Raw genomic sequence first — 16008 nt, 5'->3', positions numbered from 1 at the left:
AACGAGGCTATTAATTGTATTGCACAATCGCTTTAATTAAAGTATTTGATTTGAGACAAACTATATAAAGAGAAGTGCTGTAATAAATACTCTGCATAACATGGTTTTGAATACAAGGTCATTTTTGACAAATGAAACTAATTCGATCCAGAGCACAACCTGTTTTTGGGCATCACATGATGAAACCTGCATGTTTCAACTGGAAACACTAACACAACATTCACAAGGCATTGTCTACTTTAACATGAACAAAAGGCACGTAACAGTCATTAATAATTTCATAAAGCAACAACATAGAGGTAGAGAATGAACTTTCACCATGTTATTTTTTACCTCAAGTTTCAGTTTCCTTGTTAGTATGTGGAAACTGTTTTTTTTTTTTTTAGGTTTAAACACCCAGCCTCTGCTCTAACCAAAAGAGGAAGTCATTGAGACTGTCTTGTGTATATGTCTCAATGGTCTCTGTGTGCCCTTTTCTTGTAGATTCGGGGTTTAATCGAACAGCTCCTCTGAACTCATCTGTACTCCTGTAACCACCTGCTTCCATAATCCGATAAAGGAAGATAGTTTCTTCTTTATAAATTCTGCATGGTTAATATTCGGTATATGCAAATATTTGCTTATGTCAATACAGAAGTGCCAGTGGACCATTGTTTCTGATCCCTTACATTGGTATGTTTTGACAGGGCTTCCAGGTCACTCAAATAAGAGGAGTCTTTGGAAGAGTTGCCAAGTAGCTGGTCCAGTTTGTCAACATGTCTGCGCAGTCCCTGAATGCTGCCTTCAGTCTGCAGTCTGCGCTGACTCAGAGCCTCTTGCTGGGAGAACACGCAACTGCGCAGTTGAACCTGGAAACCATGGACAGACACTCAAATCAGCCCTAAGATTTCAAATATTCTCAGACAAAATCTAAATCAATGCCTAATAATATAAAGTGTGTTACCTTATCACAGGGACAACGTCCTGCAGAGTTTAACTCCAACCTGCCCCAACACACTTGCTTAGACATTTCTAGTAATCCTGGAGACTTTGATTAGCTGGTTCAGGTGTGCTTAATTAGGATTGGAGCTAAATTCTGCAGGATAGTGGCCCTCAAAGATCAAGGGCCTCGTGTATAAAACCTTCTCCAGAACATGCACAAAATTCCCTTTATAAAACCACCCCGTCTCTTACCCAAAATAACTATATGGGGCTTACAACGCCTCCTTTTACTATGCATAACGTCATCTGCATATAATTTTTTTATGCATATTCCAGCCACATGATACCATGTTTAACACAAGACAGTAGGAGAATATGAGATAAGAACTATTTGCCGTCACATTACATTACTAAAATCATTTAGTATCCTTGCCTTGTATTAGAATAAATACATCAATATTGTATAAAATACATTTCAGAGAAAGTTATTCTCAATCACAGGCCAAATAGTAGGCTATTTTTTAATCGCTTTAAGCAAATCAAATTTATGCAATTTTGCCTATAAGGTAAACATATTTTAGGATGGTTTATATAATTATAATGGAAACAGATCTTATCTTTTTGGTGATGTTGAAAAAATAAAACGTGCATATCTAATCATTTCCTTTAAATTCTATCCTTCAAATACAATAGTATTTTTCATAATAGCTCCTGCGCGCAGCAGAGGTTTTACAGCCTACTGTCACCGGACTTGTTCAAATCAGCCAATCACTGTTCAGTCACCGAGCGAGTCCTTCAGTGTCTGTCATTATACTGTCTATGTTGCTAAGAAATCTGCTTAGACAGAGTAACTTCGCATTACTGATAATTTTTTGCGCTAAAATATTTTCTCAGAACATGACATCTGCTATTAGGAACACAATCTAAAGCGGAATAATCATGGGCCAAGCGATCTTCGCTCTGGTTAAAACATTAAAACACAGCATGCCACAGGAAAAGTGTTCAAAAGCATTCACTAAAAATATTTCTATTTAAATTAATATAAAAATATTGTAACTTCTGGATAATGATTTCATGAAAGGTCAGTGATTAGCTCCATTAATGAGAGTGGCATATTTAATCTAAATGTGTATATCAGATGAGTTTAAATCATTCTGTTTATTTAATTCGCTCTTTTCAGTAAAAGAGTACGCACGGTCTAGAATGTCTGTACGGTGCGCGCATATTTACAAAGGCGTGGCCTACTGAGGATTGTTCTTGTCGCCTAGCAACTGTGACAGCTACCATTGACAAGCGGTAGTAACGTTTGTACTGGACCTTTTTTTTGCCTGCCTAAAAAAAAACAACCTAAAAATGTCTAAATATGTTCCCTTTGATCCATTTGTGTACATAGTAAAGAGTATAAACTATATAAAATCGATTATTCGAGGAGGAAGCACCCAAAACCATTTAAGAGAAAACATTTTGTTGTCACCGGCGTGCAATGAATTCTGGGGTATGCAAGGCCGTGAAAGGTCCATCTGTTTTATCTTTTCACGGGAAACGAAGGGCACATTTCAAGGCCGCATTTGAAGGAGCCTTCGAATTGGGACAGCCTTTGTCACGCCGTGGTGATGCAGTCGACGTTCGAAGGATGCAGCCTCTGAATTGGGACAGCAATTGAGATCCTGATTAACTTAACTGTACCTTCAGGTGGTCCTCCTGCTGCCTTAGTCTTTCCCTCAGTGCTTCCCCTCGCCACTGTTCATCCTGTTTGTAGCAAATGATCAGCATTAGTCATGTTCTTTGCATCTCAACTCCTGATTAACAAAACAGAGTTTGCAAATGTGCCAGGTTTGAAACTGCAGAATCAGAAAGAGATTTTAAGAGCTGAAGAAAATGGATTGTGCCCACCAGTCATATGAGCTACTTTTTGGTGCTTTATCGTTTTTGGAGCTCCCTCTGTGTTCCATGGATAGAATAATCAGACTTTTCAGTGATAAAATGGTGAGTAAATGTTACTTAAGAGCAGTGGTTCTCAATCTTTTTCAGTCCAAGGGCCCCTAATATCCACAACAATATTCAAAAGGCCTCCTAATTTTATATTCAAAACTTATTTTAAACTAAGTCCTTGTTTCTGTAAATTAAAAATAATTAAATTATGTAATTTTTATTATATTTATTCTACTTTCAATGCACTCTTGAATTTACGTGACTCTTTCAGTTGATTGTGATTTACAGCATAGGGATAAAGGACAAGGATTTTAAATATATATAGTAAAAATTGCATTATTCATTATAAAAATGGCCAATGTGTTTTAAGATTTTACTAATTTACCACAGTTTTCCAGGTGTTTTTCACACTTTTAGAATTAAGCTTTCCCATACAGTAAATCCAGGTTTACGAAGACAGTGGGGAACCTGGTTCTTCAAGCAACAATTAAATTAAAGGGATGGTCTGCCAAAAATAATTTATTCTTCCGTGGGACTTATTTTGAAGAATGTTCGTAACCAAACAGTTCTGGTAACCATTTACAATTTTTTTTTTTTAACATATAAAAGTCAATGGGAACCAAAACTGTTTGGTTACCAACAATCTCAAAATATCTTCTTTCATGTTCAGAAGAAAAAAGAAAAGTATACAGGTTTGAAACGAGTAAATTATAACAGAATTTAAATTTTTCCATTATTTTAAATAATTTAATTCATCATGAGACTTTCTAGATGTTTGCTGAGGTTCCCTAGTGGTCCCCGGCCCCTGATTGAGAACCACATCTTTAGAGTAATCTGTGCACTTTTACTCCTATACTAACACACTTGTTTAAGAGGTGCATATGAAAAGCCTCACCTTAGTGTTGTATGCTGGATTCCCCAAGGAGAGCGTAACACTAGGATGATTCTCTTTCAGGCTGTCTGTGTCTGAGGAGGCGCTAGAGGGCGACTCTAGCTCCCTCACCCCACTGTCAATCTCAGCTTTCATCTGTGATCTCACAGAGCGCATGCTGTCCTTAATCTCACGTAGCCGAGAAACTCCTTCCTCTTGGCCCTGCAGCTGAGAGAGGCACATGACAGTCATTCATCTTCCTCAAATGTCACTGATAACCATGTACACTACAGTAACATCACGTGTGCTGCAAAAATAGCTACAGACCAAACAAGTAGAACAAGTACAACTAATACGTTTATCTGCAACAGATCTATAACAGTAAACATGTGGTGTGTTACAATGCTCTTTCCTGTTTGTACCATGTCTTTGAGGCAGTGCAGCTCTTGGGAAATTGTGCTGAGCTGTTCCTGCAGCGTTCTGGCTTGTTTATGGTTTTCTTGAGCAGCTTTTTCCACAGTCAGCAGGTCCCTATGGAGCCGCACACGCTCCTGAAACAAGCTCAAGTTAGTCTGTCGGCTATAAACTATAGTAAAACTTACAGCCGGAGCTGACTAAAGACCTCGTAAAATGAAGGAATGTTCAAATAAAGCCAGCACAATATACCCATTCACAAAGGTATCATACTTAAAGTCTAAAGGCCTGTTCACACCAAGAACAATAACTATAAAAATAACAATAAAGATATAGTTCTAAAAATCGTTCTTAATATTTAAGAATAGCAGAGTTCATACCACAGCTATAATGATAACGGCACAGAGAAACAATATTGTTGGAATCAATTTTAGAACGATTTTATTCCAGCTGAAGCATTCCAGAGAAGCTTGAGCATTTAAAGCGGCAGCCAAACATGTGCTTAGAACAAACAGAACGATATCGTCCGCTGGGGTGGACGCTAATATAGTTATCGCTCTTGGTGTGAACGGGCCTGGCCTTAGTACTACTGGATTACTGCTTTCTGAAATATGGCAGTCTCATTTAACCAAGTCTTTTCAACTTGGGTTAAATTGAGCTTGATAATCTCAAAATTGCCAAATATAATCGGAATGAAGTTTATAATGTTGTTATTAATAACTAAAACTATTAAATAAATAAAGCTGAAATTAAATATTAATATTAGATAAAAAAAACGATTAGAAAACTCTTAAAATAAAATAAGTTCTAATATTTAAGTACTAATATTTAATTAAAATTCAGTTAAAACTAAAACTGTAATAAAATAAATTAAAGCTAAATAGAAAAAAAAGACAAAAACAACAATTATTACATAACAAAATGACTATAACTGAATATATATATAAATATACATTTAAAAATATTAATAAATACTATACGAGTATATAAATAATACTAAAACACTGGAATAAATGGCATGAAAAGAATCTTTTTTTTTCATCTAAAAAATTTTTTTGTGCATATAATGAAAGAAAACAGAGACATTCTTTAAAATATATCTTTCTTTATGTTGCGCAGAAGAAAGCAACCCGTACAGGTTTGGAATGATGGGGGCCAGAATTAACTTTTGAGGTAAATTTTCACTTTATTGCTGTTCTATGGCACTGTGCAACAGCTCCAGTGTCCATTAAATTTGCCAGTGTACTACTAATGGGTCTGTCTGCCAATCACCTCTTCCACTCCCAGCAGTCTTTGCCTGTTTGTGCGGCTGTGGTTCCTCTGGGCCTCCTGACGTCCCTCAGCGCTGGTCCTGTCAGACAGCAGAGCCTCCTGCAGGCGATGAGTCTCCTCAACGGCATGCTGGAGTCTGATGTCCCGCTCACACACCCTCTGCTCTGAATACACACTCACACTTCAGTACTTAAAGGCAAGTCGCTCTGCGCTCACCAGGCTAAAAGTAAGGGAACACGTGGTAATGCAGCTCACCCAGTTCATCCACCTGCTCTTGAAGTGCAGTGCACTGTTTGTGCTCCCTCTGCAGGTCCACTTCTGCGACTGTGTCCTGGTCCATCCGGTCCAGCCTCAGGGCCAGAGCTCTGTCTAATGCCTGCAGCTTCTGCTGCTTCAGCCTGTGCTGCTGCTCCAGATCAGTGCTCTGCTGCTGCTGTACCCTCACCATCTACCCACAGGACACAAACATGATGACATCATTACTCCTAGATATTGGTCACCTACATCATATCTTAGACATAATTATTTTAAAGGTTTGTTCACCCAAAAATGGAAATTCGGTCATCATTTACTCACCCTCATGGCAAACATTCAAACGGTCAAAGCGTTTTCACACCTGAAAGTCCGCACCAAGTTCTGAACCAAATTTCATGTTTTGATAAATTTTATACATTCGGTAAGTTTTGGTTTGGTTTCACATTGCAATTATGCGAGCGCACTACAGAACATTACATGAAATACTTCCTGTCGTCATCAAGTGGGCTGCATCTTGACATTGATTGGTTTGTAAAACGGACGTCGTCAGCAAGTTGTTAATTCGGCGGGTAACTTTGACAACAATTTTTTGTTTTCTCTATTTTGGATATATTGCAATTCTGACTGTACATTGACTTTGTTTTGTTTGAAGTGCAAAAAAAAAAAAAAAAAAAAAAACGTAGACAACAATGAATGAACAGACGCATATCGTTAAAACTATATTGTTATTATTATGGCATTACTACCTGCAGCACCAACTATACACGAGGCTAGTTCAAATTCGCCAAATGCACGTCCTCGTCGTGCGAACATTTTATCGTCGCCGGCAGGAAAGGAGGAGAAGACTGCAAGCGTTTTTTCCAGTTGACTTATGTCGTCATACCATATTTAAATGAAAAATCTATCGTTGTCTCTTCGGCTACGCGGTAACCACCGGAACTTCCTGTAAATGGTCTGAAAGTCTGAACCATACAGAAAATGCTTTCACACTAGAAACGAACCAAACCTTTGTTCAGTCTGATCCGGACCGAGACTACCTCTTTTCACCGGACCAAATTTCGTCTGTTTGGTCCAGACGTGGTCCGGGGGAGGTTTCACACCTGTAATTTTGATTCGGATCAAACTGAAAGGTCCGAAAATCTGGACCAAACAAGGTAGTTGTGAAAGGGCCCTGGGTGTGAGGGCAAAATTATTTCCAACGCAATTTGCGCAATAGGTTCAGTCAGTCGCGCAAATTCTCAGCTATAACAACAGAAGCTGTTTGGTTTAAAAGTGACTTCTGTGTAAGCAGCGCATCATACGCCTTCACTGTTAACAAAAGACTAATGACTTTTCCCCACAGAATTTTCTAATGTGATCGCAACTTTTGTTAGAATTCGAAACACAAGATAGTTTCAAAGAAACCTGAAAGATTTTTGTCCCTCCATTGAAAGTCCTTTAGGCAAAAAAGGCAAAAACTACAAAAGGCAACAAAAAAAAGGTGAGAGAGAAGTAATTTGACAAACTCTGTAACTTCATTCAACACTTTTCCAGTTATTAGGAAACGAATACTGGGGAAGCAAAATTAATTTTTCAGCTGCACACATTCAGAAACCAGTTACAGTCTTGATCAATATAATTGTTACGCCCTGTGGCTCAAAAGGGATGCAACAAAACTGGGACACACGAGAAAGCCTAACTTTTAAAGCAAGTTATTTATTAACAAGAGGAAACCTATACAAAAATTACTTATGAATAAAATCAATGGCAACTGTGATCACACCATTTTGCATGCTTTCCATTGGCTTCCAGTCCAATTTAGGATTGACTTTAAAATTCTTCTATTTTTGTATAAATGCTTACATAACTTTGCTCCTAACTACTGATCTATTGTGTCCCTAATCCTCCCAGAAGTTTAATATGCGGTAACCTTAACTTACTGTCCCTTGCTTAAGGCTAAATGCAGAGGAGATAGAGCCTTGATTGTGGAATAGCTTGCCAGTGCAACTTACAGCAGCACCCTCTTAATCCGTTTTTAAATATCTTCTAAAAACTCATTTGTTTTCCTTAGCTTTTAATAATTGTCGCTCCTTTTTACAGCCCTTTGGTCAGTCTTGAGGCCGTTTTAAATGTGCTTTTATAAATAAATAACATTAACTTATAGATATTTCTTGTTCTTGTTATTACTTGTTTTGCATATAATGTGTTGGATTATTGAACACAATCATGTCAATAAAGTACTTTATAATGGAAAACTGAGATCGTAGAATAAATCCATAAAGTAATTGATGACATAATGTAAATTTTTGGGTGAACTGTCCCTCTAACACATCTAAAGTTCATCATCTAGTTTCAAAGGTAAAGTGTATGAAATGATAGTATCTCGCTTCACCTTTTCATGTTCTTCAAGCTGTGTCTGTTTCATGGCTACTTCTGTCTTGAGCTCCTCCAGCTGATGCCCCAGTCGGTCCAGTCTCTGTTGTCTCCTCCTGATCTTCTCCTCTTTCTCCTGCAGTCCAGCCTTTTGCTCCTTTTGTTGCTTCATAAGCTCTTCCCGCTGCCGTGTCGCAGCCTTCACCTCCTAAACATGATCAATCAAGAGAAACACTTCATGCCATATAGTGATGCACAGAAATGTCAGTTTGAGTGTCTAAATCATTAACCGAAATGGTGATGTTTAATTAGCGCTTTTTCTGATGGTGCGTTTTGACTGTCAGAATCTATTTAGTGCACAAAACGTGCATAAGCTACAACAGGTTACCATGTTAACTGTGTGGACGCTAGGGTTGGGTTGACAATACCGATTTCTATTGTTAATAACAATAGACTTTGTGCTACTTTTGATATGAAACAATAGCCCCTTTCACACATACAGTCTTTACTGGTAAATTACCGGTAAGAGATCATGTGTGAACAGGACCTTTTCAAAAATACCTGTAAATTGGTTCTGGCAATTTGCCAGTTGTAACATTACCAGTAAATTACCGGAAATGTGCTCTGTGAACGCTGAAAGAAGATTACCGGTATGATCATGAGGTCAGAACGCGCTCGTAAGAAGTCTGTCGCGCTCGAGACCCAGCCATCTTTTCCATTCATTAGTGCTGCGGCTCTGCAGTTGGATACTATTATTACCGTCTCGTGTTTTTAAGAAGAAAAACAAGTTCTGTTTGATCATCCCCTTATGCTTTTCACTCAAGACGTCAAAAAATGTCGTCAGATAGTGAAACTAAAGCTCTTCCTCTCATGGAGACGAATGAAGACAACAGCGCAGCATAAAAGATTACTTTCGATGACTGACATCACAGAATTTACCGGTATTTTGGAGCTGATGTGTGAATGGTCTTTTACCGGTAAAAAGCCAGAATGTCGTTGCTTGTGTGTGAACTGAACAGCATATTTGTGTATTTACCAGTAAAGTCATTCTGGGAATTTTACGGTAATTTACCGGGATTGCTGTCTGGCTAATGTCTCAGCTTTCATATTCTGTCAACAGATCATCTCTTCCCCACAAGTTATACAACGAAAATAAACATGATTGAACACCAGAAGGTATGTTGAAAGTACAACCAACTGAAATGTATCGTGTTTCATGTAAAGGCTCAATCAGTGTTTTAACGAAACATAGAAACAATGATATCATTGTTTATATAAAATTTGCAATTTACATTTTTATACACAAGTTTTTTATACAAAACTTTTTATATAAGTTTTTATTTTATTTTATTATTAAATAAACGTTATTTTCGGTTTCAGGTTTTGGCTAAATTAAAACCGCTAGATATGCAATGCTTTGCTGTAAACTCACCTCTCTGATCTCATCTAACTGAGTTTGAGATTCCACCAGCTGTTTCTTCAGTCTGCTCAACTCTTCTGTGGGTAAAAACAAGCATTTCAGAGCGTTAATTTTCACAGTGCATGAAAACCAACAGCTAATGTTAAGGCTGTTGAGTGGATACCCTCATGCTGCTGCTGCGCGGCTGCCGTGTCTCTGCTGATCTCCTGACGCAGATCATGCGCGTGTTTCTGCTCCTGTTGTAGTTTGTCCAGCTCAGTCTGTAGTCTGAGAAGCTCTGTTTCTGCTGCCCTCGCCCTCGTCTCTGCTGCTTCCAAACACCTGAAACCAAGTCAAGTCACCTTTATTTAAATAATACAAAGCAGCTTTACAGTGATAAACAGGAAATAATGATCAATAAAGCAAACAGAATTCAATTCTGCTGTAAAAAATCAACAACGTCATCATTCATCAGAAGTCAGTTCAGTGTTGATTCAGTTCAGTTCAACAACTGTGTAAAGTTCATCAATTATGAAATAAGTTCAATTCAGCTATAAACTGCTCTTCAGAACGACAATAGTACCGTTATTCACTTTGAGACAGTTTAATGTTGATTCAATTCAAGTCAAATAAGCTATAAAGCAGCTCTGCAGAAAACAGTACCATCATGTAGCTCAGGGATGCCCAATCCTGCTCCTGTCCTATAGAGTTTAGCGCCAAACTTGCCCCAAACATACTTGACTGAAAGTTTCTAGGGGTGCTTCTCAAACGGATGGCTGCAACGTCATCAAGTGGCGCCGAAGGCGGTCATAATTTGAACGTTTTGAACATTTCATGTCCTTCTTCAGCTCATTTTGAAGGATGCATCAAGTGTATCCTTCGCATTCACCCATAATCCTTTGCACACACCCCAATTCACGAAAAAAAAAAGAACTGATGGAAAACGAGGAAGAACTGAGTTTCTCTGAGTTCATTATGAAATGCAAGACAAAAATAATGTTTTCGTAGAAGAAAGGCGTACATGTTAGCTTTTGTTTTTGTGTAAATTAATCACTTAACACTAAACTACCATGAATGTAAGCACTGGGAGACCACAGCTATGCTTGTCATTTACTGTACTATTGTGAAAGCCAGTTAATATAAAGATTTTTAATGCAAAGTATTTTTCCAAAATTAAGTTGTAATTGTATTTTTGTGCCCTGATCATGGAGGCGGGAACATGTGTGACGTAGTAGACAGACTCATTCTATAGTTTAATGCTGAGGAGTTTTGTTCTCATCCAATAACCACAGAAATTCAGCGGCCACACCATAAAGATAAAACTCATCAAGTCATTATTTATGACCTTTTTTTTGCTTGTCCAGGATGTTTCTCTGCCCTAGGCCTGAGGCATGCTGAGATAAGTGGGAATGGAAGATGCATATTTTTTGTTTGCTAAATTAAATTCGTAACTTTGATGAAAATATAGGTATTGTTGGTTATTCTGGACAAGAACTGCCCACTTAGAAACTAAGGAACACCCTTATAAATTATTGATCGACATAAAAATATAAGACATAAATCGACAAATCATTGTTAGATTTTAACTTATAATCATAATCAAATTCATTTTTATGATGATGATAATAACTAAGTAGTAGCTTCATCAGATATTGACACAGCAGTCTTTCCAATATAACTCGAAAATCTCTAAAGATTGTACAGACAAAAGAAATGTGTTTTTTTTGTTTTTTTTCACGTTACCTGTGAGCATGTGTGCGTCTGGCCTCCAGGTTTCTGCACTGTTCCTGCAGGCTGCTCCTCTCTTTGTCTGTTTGCTGTTGCAGGTCTAGGCTCTTCTGTTGGATGGTGTGCAGCTCTGCTCTCTCTTTCTCCAGCAGGTTCATCTGTCTCTCAGCCTCCCCACGCTGCTCCTGCAGCTCTTGCTGCACATGCTGCAGATCCACACGCACCTGAGCAGAGGAAACTCAATAACATCAATAACAGCACAGACAGTACAGGCGAAGATGGAAAAATGTTTAGGACTGACCTCTAGAAGAGTTTCCTGGCTCTTCTCTAGCTGGTCCAGTTTCTGGTTATGTTGCAGCTTCACTCCCTCTAATTCCCTGGTCTCCAACTGGACCATTTCCAACACATGCCTCAGCTCTAAACACACAAATTCTTATCATTAACTGGGCGAACCAAACGGATACGATTCAGTTTTTTTCACTCATTCAGACTTATTTTTGTAATTTGTCAATATCAACAACTTCACCACAAGCAGTAGTTTTTTATTTTTTAACTTTATATATGGATATATCAGGATAACCTTATCTCTTATACATTACTTACTGACCAATACATCACAGAAAACCAGACCAAAATGAATGGTCACGTGACTAAAACTTTTTCCAATTTCAGAAAAGCAGTGGCTTTTAGTGTCTTTCTTTTTACTATTAGAGTGTGCAGGCTTCCATTTGTATCTGTATATTTGTATCTTTTCAGTTCACGCACCTCATTTTGGACTTTTTGAAAGTTTTTGACTAATTCAAATTTTAATGTCAGCACAGGATTGGCTCTCAAAGGAAAGTGAGTGTTCCGTCAACTGGCCAGAAACAAGTTTCCACAAACACTCCCTTTCCACCTCTCGTCTGCCACTCACACATTGTTTGAGACAAACGTCAAACAATGTTAAACTGATGTCATGTCATGTCAAACTGGCCACTCTATCGCAACAGACCTGCTGTGTGTTTTTTGATGGCTGAACGAAGGCTCTGCAGGGTTTCTTCCTCTTGCTGCTGATCTTTCTTACACTGCGCCAGTCTGGCTTTCTTCTCGTACAGCTGAGAGTCCAGCTCTCCTTTCTGCACGGCAAGAGACTGGACATCCACTCGGAGTTCCTACACATATCCAGACCGTTTATAAATATTCATCCTAAATATTTCAACACTGCACTAATATTTTGTGCATGTAAAAACCTGAATGCGCTGGTGTAAGAGTTGGGCATCTTCTTCTCCCTGTCTGAGAACATCCAACAGGCCCTGCCTGTGCTGCTCCACACTAACTCTCAACACCTCCTCTTCCTGTCTCCACTGCTCCAGCTTCCTGTCCAGCAAAGACAGCTCCTCCTGCTGCAACACCACCTGTATCCCACACAAGAGACCCACAAAGTCACATTGATGTAATACTTTTTCAGCTACACAATACTGTTCCAAAGTTTTGGGTCGATTTATAGTGAAACACAATAACAATCTACAATCTACAATCTTTTCTATTTTGATATGTTTTAAAAATGACTTTATTCCTAAGATGGCAAAGCTGCATTTTCAGTAGCCATTACTTCAGTCTTCTTTGTCACATGATCCTTCGGAAATAATTCTAAAATGCTGATTTGGTGCTTAAGAAACATTTATCACCACATGTTTTTTTTCCCCCAGGATTTTTTGATGGGCAAATAAAATGAAGGCATTATAAATGTCTTTACTGTCATGTTTTAGGTCTTTGCTGGATAAAAGCACAATTTCTTAAAAAAAAAAAAACTAATCTTAGTGACCTCAAACTTTTGAACGGTATTTTTTAGTTGATACTGAGTGGTGATTTTCAGAGCTTGTACTTACTATTGTTTTGCTTCTTTACACATGTGTTACCTGAGTGTTGAATTTGTCCAGTTCTGTTTTGCGTTGTGTTAGGCTGTCTTCTGTCTCTCTGCAGCTCTGTAGGAGTTTCACCTCCAGGCTCTGGGTCTCTCTGAGCTCTTTCTCAACAGTTTCCAGTCTACATAGAAGAGACAGGCAGTTCAGTGGAGAGAAGTTTTCTGCATTCAGTGATTTACTGAAATTATAGTCGTAGCACCTGTCAGTCGCTCTATCCAGCATTCTGTTGACTTCTTGAAACTTTGCATCTTGACACGTGAGGACGTCCTCTACTTCTTTCAGAGTGTGTTCATGCTCCTGTTTCCTTTTCTGAAGCTCCTTAACCTCCTCTTGAAGAATCCTTTAGCAGCACATTTACATGTCTCATTTCTTGCTATTAGCAAGTTTTCCAGCTCAAACTTAACTTGATGCAGAATTATAAACAGCCTTAAAAGCTAAATTGCTGTTAAAATCCTTTAATTATAAGTAGACCATTCGTAGGTTGATTTCCCAAAAAAGTGTAAACACTTGCTTTCAACATCATGTTACCTTTTTGTCTAAACAATAGCAGATGGGAAAAGTGTTTGGTAAACCTTTTCGAAATGGTTATTTTTGCAATTCTGCTTGGTGTCACTTATGACGTATGAGTTGTAAGGATTCAGAACTGAAATAAGTACAAATAAAAATCAATGTGTGGTATTTGTGTTCACCTGAGCTGTTGTTTGGTTCGGACCAGCCTTGTGGCGCTGTCTTGAGCTCTCTTTTCCATCTCCACCAGCTCTCGTTCTGTCTCTTCCGCTCGTCTGCTGGCCTCATTGTAGCGCTGCACGCTCTCTTTAGTCTGCAAAGCCACATGCATTAGATCATTAGCAACTTGGAAGTTGACGTATACATGTAATATTTAAGAATCCCAAAGTTAGGGAAGCTACTTAAAAAAAAATGTATGTAGTTAAATGTAACCACAGTCAAGTTACTCTTTTAAATAATAATTACTGATTTATATTTAATATTTTCATTTATTTAATAATTATACTTTTTTAAAATGTAGTATATTCCTGTGGTCAAAGCTGAATTTTCAGCATTATTACTCCAGTCTTCAGTGTCACATGATCCTTCAGAAACCACTTTAATGTGCTGATTTGCTGCTCAATAAACATTTCTTATTATTATCAATGTTAAAAACAGTTGTGCTACCTAGCATAATAAATGTTTAAGGATTATTTGATGAATAACAATTTCTAAAGAACAGCATTTATTTGAAATAGAAATATTTTGTAACAAATTTCTTACTGTCAGTTTATTTGCTGAATAAAAGTATTAATTTCTTTATAACAAAAAAAAGACTTATTTGACACAAACCTTTCAATGGTAGTGTATTAATCAATATAAATAAACACAAAATTATTAAATTATAAAAAAACGAATAAAAACCTTAATTTATATAATTAAATTAAAACAGTGTGATTAACAGCAGTATTTAGCTAAATATTTATCGTTATGATTGAATCAGTGATTTTTGTAAAATAATTTTTTGTCATCATTATATATATATATGACACTGGAGATTTGATAGGAAAGGGGAAGGAGAGAGAGAGTACATGAGCTACACTGGACTACTGTAAGAGGCAATTCACACAAGTCAGTGGAGCGAAAAGGTCTGGAGATGTGTTTTTTAAAAGTTTAACTAATTTTAACTTGAGCGGCGCGTTTTTAGAATGGCGCATCATGCACGAAATGTAGAAAAAGACATTGAGAAGCAAACGCAACGGTTAAACACGTCCGTCTTGCACACACACGTTTACATTGATAAACAATGGAAAAGCGCAATCTGTGTGAATGGCCCCAACTGAAAAATATATTTAATAGCGTGGCTACGCAACAGTGCGGAACACTAGTGTCGGACCTTGGCTCGAGTGTCTTTGAGCTCTGTCTTAGCCTCTAGAAGCAGTCTGTCAGCTTCTCTGAGCTCTGCTCTGCGCTTCAGCAGGGTCTTCTCCACACACTCCACCTCTCCCAGCAAACACTGCTCCTCCTCTGCATGCAATACAGTGCTTTCCAGCCCACTCCTGATGAAACAAAACAATGAAAGGCACTAGATATTCAGTTTTATCCATAACATGTAGTTTACATTTCAGAGAGTCTGTGTGTTATACTGAGTTGATGTTGAGTAAGATATATTGGTGTTAGCATGCTCACTGACGTGTGGCGCTGCAGTGTATGGATCTTCCTGCGTAGACGTTTAATTTCCTGCTGCAGCTCTGTTGTTTTTTCCTGCAGTGTGTGCTTTTCTTCCTCAGTGTGAACTTTATCAGCACACTCGTCTCTCAGCCTACGCTCTGCCTTCTTCAGATCTCGCTCCTGAAACACATACCAAAACTACTTATCTTATAAAAATTAAGACCATTTCCATGTACACTACCATACATTCATTTGGGATCAGTTATTTTTTTATGTTTTTGAAAGAAGTTTCTTATGCTCACCAAGAATGCATTTACTAAACAGTAAACAGTAATACTGAAATATTATTATAATTTAAAATAACAGTTCCCTTTCGTCCAGGGAACTCCGACGTACGTCGGGTTCCCCTGACGAATTGGGATCACGCTAGGGAGCCTATTACCTTCGAGAAACTAAACAAAAAGCCAATGAACATTGGCATGCAACATTTGCATTCCGCGGACCCGCCCGTCAGCGCGGGTATAAAAGCCGGAAGTAAACATTGCATCATCGCCTTTCGCTTCGGAGCCTCAGTTTCCTGTGACTTCCAAGCCTTTTGGAGAACGAAAACAAATACCTGGAGAGCAGAAATCGCTGGTGTGACGGCGCGGTGCAGCGATCTTCGCCTTCAGCAGCAAAGGGTTGCAGTTTCCCCCGCCTGTCTGCTGCGTTGGTCCCTCGGCGCTTCGGCGTTTTCTCTCTCTCTCTCTCTCTCTTGTTTTTCTCTCTCTCTCTTTTTCTTTCTAAAAGAGCTGGCGGGTGTT

The 16008-nt window shown here is 38.3% G+C and overlaps 1 protein-coding gene across 3 annotated transcripts in view; it reads right to left on the bottom strand.

Moving 5' to 3' along the window:
- Positions 1-15: 15 nt before the first annotated feature.
- The window catches only part of cntrl (centriolin), a 42943-nt gene continuing 26950 nt past the window's right edge, over positions 16-16008 (bottom strand). For all 3 annotated transcript variants that reach the window (XM_079608301.1, XM_079608302.1, XM_079608300.1), the window contains 18 exons: positions 15228-15385; positions 14931-15093; positions 13738-13868; positions 13248-13388; positions 13043-13169; positions 12374-12538; positions 12136-12295; positions 11446-11561; positions 11160-11368; positions 9601-9758; positions 9450-9514; positions 8037-8225; positions 5666-5858; positions 5411-5574; positions 4147-4275; positions 3749-3952; positions 2608-2670; positions 16-848 (listed from right to left, as the gene is read on the bottom strand). In XM_079608301.1, coding sequence (XP_079464427.1) covers positions 621-848; positions 2608-2670; positions 3749-3952; positions 4147-4275; positions 5411-5574; positions 5666-5858; positions 8037-8225; positions 9450-9514; positions 9601-9758; positions 11160-11368; positions 11446-11561; positions 12136-12295; positions 12374-12538; positions 13043-13169; positions 13248-13388; positions 13738-13868; positions 14931-15093; positions 15228-15385 — 2763 coding nt within the window. In that variant the 3' untranslated portion in view covers positions 16-620. The remainder of the gene's footprint in view (positions 849-2607; positions 2671-3748; positions 3953-4146; positions 4276-5410; positions 5575-5665; positions 5859-8036; positions 8226-9449; positions 9515-9600; positions 9759-11159; positions 11369-11445; positions 11562-12135; positions 12296-12373; positions 12539-13042; positions 13170-13247; positions 13389-13737; positions 13869-14930; positions 15094-15227; positions 15386-16008) is intronic.

Source organism: Phoxinus phoxinus (assembly GCF_949152265.1).
Source record: "Phoxinus phoxinus genome assembly, chromosome: 3".
NCBI lineage: Eukaryota > Metazoa > Chordata > Actinopteri > Cypriniformes > Leuciscidae > Phoxinus > Phoxinus phoxinus.
Note: the sequence above shows the minus strand (reverse complement) of the source record. Positions and strands in the feature narration are given on the sequence as shown.